General features: G+C 39.1%; 1 protein-coding gene across 4 annotated transcripts in view; it reads right to left on the bottom strand.

The window, feature by feature from the left end:
- Nucleotides 1–2,561: 2,561 nt before the first annotated feature.
- The window catches only part of AMPD3 (adenosine monophosphate deaminase 3), a 35,532-nt gene continuing 26,691 nt past the window's right edge, over nucleotides 2,562–11,402 (bottom strand). For 3 of the 4 annotated variants that reach the window (XM_064452714.1, XM_064452715.1, XM_064452713.1), the window contains exons 12-15: nucleotides 9,650–9,770; nucleotides 8,419–8,592; nucleotides 7,198–7,308; nucleotides 2,562–6,273 (exon numbers count right to left, since the gene is read on the bottom strand). In XM_064452714.1, the coding sequence (XP_064308784.1) occupies nucleotides 6,097–6,273; nucleotides 7,198–7,308; nucleotides 8,419–8,592; nucleotides 9,650–9,770 (583 nt within the window). In that variant the 3' untranslated portion in view covers nucleotides 2,562–6,096. Of the gene's footprint in view, nucleotides 6,274–7,197; nucleotides 7,309–8,111; nucleotides 8,196–8,418; nucleotides 8,593–9,649; nucleotides 9,771–11,402 lie in introns of those variants that run through there. The other variant, XM_064452716.1, reaches the window with a different exon arrangement.

The following is an 11,402-nucleotide window of genomic DNA, read 5'->3' as shown; positions in this document are numbered from 1 at the left end:
TTGGAACCTGCTGCAGTGATGGGGAAAAAAATAAACAACTCTGCTTCTTAGAAGGACAGTATTGGGGAGCAGGTTTCTTTGGAGAAAGGATTATTTATTTTTTTTTCCCCCACAGAAGCGTGATATATTTTTTCCCAAAGTTATTCCATGGTGTTTCCGATAGTATTCTAAAGCTTAAGAATGCGAAGGTTTGAAGTATTCTTTCTTCTCAGATTCTTCCTATTTTTTAATAAGAATTGAAGTATATAATTAATGTAACTGTTTCCTCTGTCTAGTTACTTGGGTTTATCTGTTTGGATCTGTGAAGCCAAGTGAGAAATAGGAGACGAATTCATTAACAGATCAGGAAATTAAAACTGGAGAACTTACCATCTGACAGACACACCAGGAGGTAGGTGTACTTGAGGAATTAACAGATGTATATACTTACTAGGTTTCAAGTTTAGACACCATATTAATGTAACTTGTGTGATTCTTTTTTTGGTGGGAAATGGCATATTTAACTTAGATATCTTTCCTTTAATGATAATTGTGTATATAATTATAAAGGTTTTCTAATCCATACTCGTTCCAGTTCTGGAAACACATGGCAACCAGTGAAGATGTCTGTGCTGTAGGTTTAAACTGAACTGGTAAATTCCACCCCTGCATAGCTGTATGTGCTGAATGCATCACTTCTGTAGCTAAGATGTTCCTTCTAGTTCTTTGTGCTTTGTGTCCTGCTGAATCTTGGCACAGTAGCCTCCTCAGGGAGCCTCAAAGATGCTTCATGTAAGTGGGAGCTCTCTGTTAACCTGTCTGGCCTTAATTCTTGACACTGCATATTCATAATTCTTTAATTTTGTATCTGCTAAATACCCATGCTCTGTGATGGAATTAATTATATTGTGACTAATATTACAGTAATGATTTTTTTCCTTTGGTTGTCTGTTGTTAAACCATTATTGAAGATAACTTACCATAAGGTTTTTTCCTCTCCTGTTTTAAGTGGGTGAATGGAATTCTACTTTCTTGTAAGCGTGTCTTAAATCAGTAATTTCAAAACTGAATTTTTTTAAATTGTTATTTCTTTAGCTGGTTGGTTCTGAGGCCTAGAATTTATCATACGGCAACAAGACTGAACATTCTTTCCCCGTTGCTACCTGTAGCTGAAAGTAACCTGAACAGGATGGTGTTCTTTTCCTGTAATCGCAGGGTACAGTTGCCAGATAACATCTTTTGCTGTGAAGTAGCGGTGTTCCAACAAATGTTACGTCTGTGAGGGATCTGACAACGTATTCTGCTTCTGTATCTGAGCTGTCAAGATGTTAATTAGCAGGTGGTTGCTTACCTATTGCTTACCTCACTAACCTAACTATTGAGGTTAAAATATTAAACACTGGACATGGGTTTTGTAGGCCTGAAATTAAAAAAAAAAAGTTACCAGTTTTGTGAACTTGGATGGAACCCTAGTGTGTCTGGTGGAAGGAAGCCCACTACCAACAGGTAATCAAATGAGCACTCAAAGTGCTATGTAAAAACAGCACAGGGTGTTTTCATGAATAAAGCTTAAATTAGTCAGAAACCTGCCCTTCTGGAATTTGACTGTATATGCTAAAAGGTAGGGGTTTGGTACAACAGTCTGTGCTTCCATGCTAATGTCCAAAAAATACTTTTTTCTGTGAGACAGTACCCGTTAGTCACAGTTAATGATGAATGAATTAGCAGTGCTGGTGTCTCACTATTACATATACTATCCTCTGTGCTGCGTAACATTGATATTTAGTGCTTTGAGAGGTATGGGGGAGAAATACATATTCTTCAGTTACAGATGGATCTGTACTTTTGTGCTTGATCAGTGCTGCTGGTGTACAGAAATAAAGGATTTGTTACAGAAAAAGTCACATTTTACTCTTAATCTAAAAATTTTTATTACATTTCCTACTGAAGAAGGCGTTTGTGTTAAAATACTTTTTCCTCAAAAGTCATCTTGACTGTAGCAGAATGTGTGTGATATTAAGTCTTTTTTCACTTTGTCACCTGTTGGCTTCTTAGTTGTGTTCTTTTTGTCTGATAAGGCTGTTCTGGTACTGCTTAAATTGGTTCAACTGTGAGTGTCAGAACTGCTTTCCTGCTCCCAAATTCAGGTGTTTTGACTCTCAGTTTAATATCAAGATGAGGCTCCAGGATGAGGAAGAGGTGCTGGCTGCCCTCCCCTGATGCCCAGTTTGGATGAGCAGGGAACCAGAGCACCAAGAGCCAGTGGGGGCAGCCCTGCAATACCATTTCACTTCAGGACTTAGTGCCAGCTCTTGTGTTGACACAAATCATAACAGTTGGTTTTCACTAACACTGAATTGCTTTAAGTCAGTTAAGCTTTTAGCTCCTTCTCCTAAATACTGCATATTATCTTCTCTATCTCCACTGGGTTGTTTTCAGTTTTCATGGTGTGGTAGTCCTTAATTTTGGTTTAGTCGTCTGTACTGCTAGCAGCTTAAGGGCGTAGGGTTTTAGTTCTACTTAAATGCAGAGATTTGGAGCAGCTACATTTTTGAGAGGTATACACACACAAAAACCCTAACTGTATTCTTTTATCGTTTATTTGTTAGTGCAGTGTTTAATGCTTCCACAAAGAGGCAAAGGATAAACATCATTTAACCCAGGCACAGAAGGAAAAGCAGGCTTTACAGACATCCCTCCACCCACCTTTTTCAGACTTAGATTTCAGCTAGGCAAACAGAACAGAAAGGTTTAGCCACAAGTAAAGAACAATGACAGGAGAAGATAAGGTAGCTCTGGGGTGAGAAGAAAAGTGGCAGAGCAAATGCCTTAAGTCTCCTAAAGTAACAGAACAGAATGGAAGAGTGTCACGAGAACTTGTTCAGCTAGATGTGGTGTAAACATCCAATAACCCTAATTAACCATTTTAGGTGAAAGTATAAAATGCTCTGAGCTAACAGATTTAAGGAAGTCTTGAATAACATTTGACCCTTAACACCAGTGAAATGATGAGAAAATACGATAGTCTCCTGTTCTGAAGCAACACCTACAATGATGTTGTTCTTGTCCCTTCATGTTTGAGTAAACCATCAGCTGTGGTGTAACCAGGTTTGATCCCAACACTGGCAGGGGAGACTCAGCAACTGCCCTGTCTTGCATTTGAGTAAACGTGTACAACAGTAGCTCAGATGTCAGTAACACTTCAGCACTGGATCTGCCCTTTGTTACATACATAGCCTAAGAGTGCAAGGTTATTTTGAACGGCCATCCATTAGAACAAAAGTGCAACTTTTAAAAAAGGAAGCTGCAGTTTAAAAACTGAACTAGAGAATCAGTAACTTTTTTTGCCTAACTAAAAAGATGACCAAAAGAGATGTGGTAGTGGAAGCTTGAAAGGATGTTAGTTTGTTTCCCTACATAAAACACTTTTAGCCCAATTTATCCATAAAAGCAGCATATGAGGAAGCACAGAGAGCAGAACTTGTGGTCATGGCCACTTGTGTGTTATTACTGTCAAAAATCCCAGGTACTGTCCATGAACTGAATATTCAAATCCAGTTGTTTTTTTTTCTTTAGTAAGAGCTACAGACTTCTTAGAACCTGTGTGTTTGAGGTAAGGAAAGCCGAAAAGGTATTAAACATACCAAATTCATGTATAATACTAAGAAAATTAAATAAGAAATACCAGTGACAAGAAAAGCAGCACTAACAGCAATCTTCAGGTGAAAAAGCCCAAGTAAAGCAATGTTTACGGAAAATACTTACAATGTAAATTCTTCAAACCAAGTGTGTTGCTTATTTAGCCTGGATGCAGATGCCTTTCTCAGGTAAATAATGTTATCTTGATAACAATTTATTAGTAAGTCATACTAATGAAAATGATTTCTGCGTTTTATGCAGCTAAAATGCTTGAACCACTGTTCCCAGACTTCAGCCTAAGAAAACTGCACTCACCAATCCTGCTAATGCATTATATGAGGTGCTGCCAGTTTCTAACAGTGAGGCTAACAGACATTGTTGCCGAAGAGCTTCAGACAATTTTATTATCACACAGTTGACAGTGTAGCATGGGTTCACACGATACAAAATCTGGCACTAGTTGAACAGTGCAGCTATCAGGGTAGGTCACAGAGCAGTTAAGGTCAAGTCTCCCACCCCCGTCCGCAGCTGTGTTTGGGATGAAGGTCTGCAATCAGTGCAGCACCCTATGTGTGACACTGGCTAACTGTAATGGTGACTGGATGGCCAGAACTCTGCTCCTGTGCCTCCGTCTCCCTCAGAGCAGCCTAGCTTCCAGGCTGCTTCCTAAGGGTCTTTACGTTTAACCTCTTTATGGGGCTCTCATAAGGCTGCACAGCTATAGGAGGCAACAGGGGATTCGTCCTTCCCTTACTTTGGTGCCATTCAGGACAGCGGGTACATTAAAAATGTGTCCTTGCAGGTGTTGCTTTAACTGCCACAGCCTGAGGAGAGAGTGTATGTCTTCAACACATACATATATTTATGCCATTAGCGAGTTGTTTGGTACTGGTGATGTCACTGCTGCTACTTTTGGCCACATTTACAAGGGAAAGTGAGACTTGGTCAGCTCTTGGAAGGGAGGATGGAGGTGCCCAAGCCCTGGGAAAAGGGCCTGGCCTAAGAAATATAAGTGGCATAAGAGGTCTGATGTAGTAAAACATGCAGGGTTCTAGATCTGGTGAGGCTTGATTGGCTAGTATCGATTCTGGGCTTTTTATGCATTAACTCCAAATTACTGTTCTAAGATGCATAACCTCCCTCTGTACTGTATTCGATACCCAGGTCTCTAACCATAGCCTCAAGATCCTAGCTTAGGGGCTCCTGGCCTTCAAATTAAGTAGTAATGTTGGACTTACAGGCATCAACATTGTCTGCTGCCCCTAGCCTCGAGTCTTGGTGTGAAACTCGTGCAGCTTCTACAACACATAGATGCTGTCACGTTATTACCTTTAATCCTTTCTGAATGAGTAAGAAGGATGATCAAATAGAAGAAACATTGAAAGTGATAAATATTCCAGTAGCTGTATTTTACTAGCCACCCCATCATAGATAAGAAGTTTAACATAACATGATTTGAAATGACATATTTCAAGTGGGGTAGCTTCTGTGTAAATATACAGTTTGACTTCTGATTCAACTCTAATTGATGAAAATACAAACTAACACAAATGTGTAAAAAGGTGTCAGAAGTAGGACCAGAACCCAGGTCTGGAGTTTCTACCACTGATTCATAAGAATACTTCCTTTGTGCAAGTAAAAAAATTTCTCTTTACATGCAACCAAAAGTACCTGCGTAGATTTCCAAGTAATTTGAACTGGCATATCCACATATTCCCATTACAAAGCAATAAAAAAGTGTTCTCAACTTTCAAGGCAAAGTTTTCATGATATAACTAGAGTCATTATTACAATGTACAGTAGTGATGATTTTGACACCATGTTTTCTACTTATGAGATTAAAAAGCATTAATCTGCTGTTCACAGACATCCTACATGACAACAGGAAGTAATTAATCATTAAACAAGACTACCAGCTTTGGGGTTTTCTTGTTTTCCAGTAAAACTGCTGAAACATTAAGATAAAAACTGTGTCAGAACACCCTCCTGAATGAAAGGGTGGCCTCAGAATTAGGCACCCCATAAGAACTGCTAATGAATCAAGGGTTACACTTACAGGTGCTAAATGCTATGATTGCTGCTGAGACTAACAGGACAAAAACAGGTGCACGTGTACTGTCAGCACCTGCAGAATCCTAGGGCGCATAGCCCAGATGCGCTACAAATAGTCTCTGTTGTTCTCCAAGCTACAATATAGTGCACAGTTAAGACAGCATGAAACAAATATTACATGATTCTGAGTTTGCATTTAATATTTACAGCAATCTTAAAAGCCTAATGTTTGTACAAACTGAAATTTTTGCAATGAGAATAACACAGTAAGAGATAACAGCAAACACTGTTTACCTTCCATAGATACTCGTTTTTTCTCTGTTCTGTTCAGTTATGTCTTGGTAGCATCAAAGACAGATGATTCAATGTTAATTAGCATGTTATCCTGTATAGGAGTGAAATGTTCTGGTTTCTTTGCATTTGTGACTACTTCGACAGAGTAGAAATCTCTTCTGTTCTCATGGCATCAGACAGGAAACTAAGTTCATTGCAGAGTGTCTCGTACCTGAAGGCCATCCGGATCTGCGCAACGTTTGTCTTTCGAATGTCGTTTCCCTCAGGCCCTTCTTTACAGTAATTCACCCCTAAGAATTTCTGTTTTTCCTGTGAATGGGATTAAACATAAAAGGGAAGAAGTCAGTTCAACTGCTTTGATTTATTGTATAACTGAGTATTTTAGTTGAATGACTCCAGGGCAAGTGAAAAGAGCAGCTTCGACCATCTGGCCATTGAACTTAACTGCAGAGGCTTAACCAGTTTTGGAGATTTTTAAGGCCAAAGTTTATATACATAATTACTCAGCAGGGCGCTTGGTCTGGCTTGGTAAAACCCTTTGTGCTGTTGTTCTGTCTTCACTACTACATCTTTCATGTGAGAGGTCAAAAAGAGGCTTTGGTTTCTTTTGTTAGTTAAATGTTCCACAAGAGGAAAATGAGTACTTGTCACTAGAGAATATTGGAAGAAACAACAGAATACACTTGTAAAGCCCATTCACGTACCAGCTCCTTGAGAGGAATGTTTAAAGTGACAGAGAAGAGAGGATGCTCTAAAATAAGTCCTAGAGAAAGCCATGGATGTGTAGGATGTTAAAGCCGAAAGGTAGTTTAATCTAATCTGACTGACTGCCTAAATGAGAATATTTTCTGTAGTACTCTCTTCTAAGCAAAAGCATGTGTTGTTTGTTTTTACTCAATGCAAGATATGATGTATAAAATGACCAGCAAAGGGATATCACCCAAATAATTAAAGGTTTGGGACTGGAGGCAGAACTGAGTATAAACTGGCACCTGGTCTCTCTGCACATTTTGGGAATTCCAAAACAAAGCTAAAGAGGAAAAATGTAACATTAATACCTTTTTATAATGTAAGACTGGATAGCGGAGAGTTTGTGAATATGTCTGGAAAAGAGGTCAGGGATGTGCACAAATACATCACAATAAGCACCTACTATTCAATTTTCAGACTATTGACGACTCAGTTCCTACTTGCCTTAATATTCGCAGAAGAGATATTTTCAGCCATAATTACCTTATCTGACAGTCCACTCTGCAGTACGCTGTTTCTTGCTATTTCACACAAGTCACAGGTACTTAGCTTCCACACCTGGGCTGCTATAGCATATTCTTCCATGAGAGCTTCCTGTATCACCAAAATAGGTTTAATATTAAATGATATGTAACTAAGATGTAAATGGAGATACGTAACTCATTACTAATTAAGGAATTTATACATGCTCTTTAGATAGCTGTGAAAAATCAGAGGTTTAGGACTTTAACAGAACAGAATTGTTTATTTCAAATTTCCCAAGGGCGACTTAAATAATTAATAGGCACTGGGTATCCAGTTATCTTCTAAGAAATTGCAGCCTGCAGTCCAGATCCTTAGAGGCATTTATTAGGCAATTTCAAGTGAGACCCCAGGGTATGCAAACCCCTTGGAGGATCTAGTCATAAATCTTTAATGACTGTGTACATAGATAGCAGGGCAATTTCCCACTTCTGACCTTCCACGCAAGGAGGTTGGGTCTGACTCTAGTGGGCTGTCACAGCTGAGGATCTTCCACACTACGTGTAACTCGGCTGGTGCTGTGTTACATCCATGCAGAAAGCCCCCACAGGGGCTCTCTGTCTTTTCTAACAGAGACATCTCATGGGCCAGAAGCAAGCCTGGGTGAGGAACACTAGAGCTCAGCTTGTCCTCCAAACACAGACAACTGAGCAATGTACAGGCTGCTTCAAGGCACAGAATGGCTCAAGCCAGTGCCAACCACGAAGCTGGTCATCAAAACCAGTGAGCGGGCATTTCTGCCCAGCCAATGCCAGGCCACCCAAGGGCAAGAATAAGTTTCAGTTCACTGAGCAAACAGCTCATACGTCATCTTCAGAGATTCCACGTGGTGTTTTGTATGTACTTCCCCAGATTTATTAGTAAGGAAACTGGACTTTCCTGGCACTCTAGAGGATTGTTTATGAAGGCTCAAACCTCCCTTCAGCCTCATCCTTCATTCTATACTTCAACAGCCAACACTAGAGAGGCAAGAGTACAAAAGAAACATAATTAGGAAATCAGACATTTCCTTCTGAAACCTAACAGTGAGTAGCAGACTGAGAATGAGGAATAATGAATGAAGTGACTGAGACACATGAAACTTTATATCCTAAGCAATGATATAAAATAGCTTTCAGGTCGTTCTGGGCCTGGGTGGTACTGTTGCCAAATTCAAAGCCAAGTGCTTTTCGCAATCCTTACCTTTGTATAATGAAACTGCATAGGATCATCTGTGGAGAGAGAGACATGAAGCCCCTTATGTAGAAATTCCCGTAGAGGATTTTTTGAGTACTCCAGGAATAGGCTGTTGTTACTAAGTGGAGACATAGCAATGGGTATTTGTGCAAGATAATAAAGATACTGGAGGACAGGACTCTGCAGAACAAAAAACACAGTCAGCATTTAATGATTCTATGGGATAATGAAAAAAAGGATTTCCCCTGGATAAAATGGAAACAGCATTACAGAGGGAGGACTAAGACCAAAAAGACTTAGGCTGACACTAAACTCTGACTTCTTTAGAAAATATTTGAAAGTCTGAATTTTCAATGTTACTGAGCTTTATAAAAATAATTTACATTCTTCAACTTACGTGTTGTCATATTTTTAAAAATATGGTGGCTGTTAGTACCGCAGATTAGTAAGTATATATTACTATTAAGGGCACTGCCTTTGATACTAACCGCATACCTTCCCCCAAAACCTGAAAGTCACGGTAACAGATGTGTAAGAACTGCTAAGCAATTTGCTATTTTCAAAACTGCAGCCCAGCAGGTAAATTTTAGGAGCAGAAGAAGATTTAATTTATTAGAAATCATGTGTTGCTATTGCACATAATATAAATAATATGCGGTCACCTCATCTTTATCTCTATTTTTGGCTTAACCAACCTGTGAACCTAATAAGTGCCTTTATTATTACCTGCTATGCCAGGTTATTGCACCAGGCAAAGCAGGAGAGAGTGAAGAGGAGAATGCTTTGGTCACATACAGCCTTAGTACTACTCTGTCTGGGACTAATTTTAGGAATTACTGGTTCTGAGCATAACATCAGACAAGATTTTAGGAAAAATTTTTCTTTGTTCTTGGATATGTTGAAAAACACAGAGAATTTTCCAGCATTAACCAGAAAATCTAACAAGATCATTCTTTCCAAAAAATTAAAATAAACTTGGTGCAAGTCTGCCACCCACTGACCAATTATTTTAATTACCAAACTGTGGCCTGGGGATGAGTTGTGTGATGGTTTTTATTAAACCATCCTGGTTACATCAGGAATAATAACATTTGTCCTGTCACTACAATCAAGTTTTATATAGAATATTGCTGTGTTATACAGCTATGTTAAATTTCTTGATCAAGTGATCCCAGTTACTCTAGATCTAAATGTATAAGCAGAGAGTGATTAGTTTAGGTGAGCAACTAAGCAATACCTTTTTCAAGAGCAATCCGTGAGAAATGTTGTCTGCTGTCAGAAAGGCTGATACAAGGTGTGTGATAGACCCAGCTTCTCCACAGTGAGGTCGAAACAGAAAAGTACACATGCCTCTTTCCCTAAGGAGATTAAAAGCAAGTTCCACTAACAAGAACTGCACTTTTCTTCGTGGTTTGTACATAATTATCATTAATATGGAATTTAAACAAAAAAAATTAAAAGTTACATTCTCATACAGTTTGACGTGACACCTAATCAGGCCTACCTGTGGGCTGCTGTCTAAAGGGGCAGGTCCCTCCATCCAAGCCCCTTCCACCACCTGACATATTTGTGTCTTCCTCCTTCTTTCCTTCCCCAGTTACATCTCATTTAGCAGTTGTTTAGCTACTGGGTGAACTGTTATTGAACTGATTTCAGTTGAGGGAACTGGCACATGGAAAGCTAAGTGAACTGATGCAACCTGTGGTCATGTAATTCCTAGATTGAAAATGAGGGAAGAATTGGAAGCACATTTCCAAGAGTTAGCTAACATGACCTAGTGTGATGAGAGCCTGCCGTCTCACCAGGTTCAGTGTCGCATAAAACCACACCCTCAGTAGCACACAGATGATCTAGGACTGTTAGTTGTTATACTAGACTTCATACTATAATTTATAGAACTATTTTATGTTTATCATCTACATTAAAAATGATGCTGGGTTTTAGGTTATAATGGACCCTGTTATTCAGTGCACACAAATGTCCTGTAAGTATTAGGAGAGGTTTAAAACAAAGAATTTCAACAAGGGCTGCTAGAGTATAAGGCAGTTCTAGGATGGATGTGTAGTAATGTTTCACCTGAAAACAGATGTGAGGATGTAATCCATCCTTGCTGACTTCACTAATATTACTGAAAGTATAAAACAGTCTTGTAATGGAATGGCTGTGGTGCCTTAAATACTGAGGATGTTTAACAGGGTGAAGAGTTTTACTGACTCAGTGATGAATTGTGTCATTATCTCACCTAGCTGTAAAGAATATTTAATGATTATCTAGGGAGACTTTCAAACAGTAGTTGAAATGTTCTTGAGGTAAAGAAGAAATGCTTAAGTTCTAACAGAATCTCTGTCTTTGGAAAAAAAAGGGTTTTTTTAATAGACTACAGAGAACGTCAAGGAAGTCAGGAGAAAGGGATGATTAGATATCTGCTGTACTGTGTCCTTTCCTTTATAGAACCAAAATGGTAATTTCAGGTGGATGTTTTTATTATGAGTTTTGGCTATATAGGGTGGTAAAGAAAGAAATGCTTGAGGTAGCAGTGGGAGAGTTAACATTTTTGAATGCTAACTTGGATAAGATCTGTTAAAATGACAAATCTGTGCACCTCCTATAAGAAAATCCCAAACCGTTTAATAAATAATAATCCTCGCAATCTAAGTGATGACACCATAATATCAATGGATAACCTCACTATGCCTCAGCTTGAGTCAGTCATACAGATCACTCAGTGAGTCAGCTGCAGTGTCAGGAACATAACCTCAAGCTGAATTTCAGCCTGAGCCTGATGCCAAAATCTGCTTTTACAGCCATGATCTTGCATTCAGTATCATAACTCCCTGCATTACTTTCCTAGACACTGGTCTCAAATGTAGTAAAACTGAATGGGTCAACAAGCATGCTAAAGTTAGCTAGATGTGCGGTTTGTAATTATGTCCTCCTTTGTCTTTCTCTGGTAACAGCAGCAGGCCTGAAATCAATATTCCACAACATTG

The sequence above is a fragment of the Phalacrocorax carbo genome, chromosome 5 (genome assembly GCF_963921805.1).
Source record: "Phalacrocorax carbo chromosome 5, bPhaCar2.1, whole genome shotgun sequence".
In the NCBI taxonomy this organism is placed as follows: Eukaryota; Metazoa; Chordata; class Aves; order Suliformes; family Phalacrocoracidae; genus Phalacrocorax; species Phalacrocorax carbo.
Note: the sequence above shows the minus strand (reverse complement) of the source record. Positions and strands in the feature narration are given on the sequence as shown.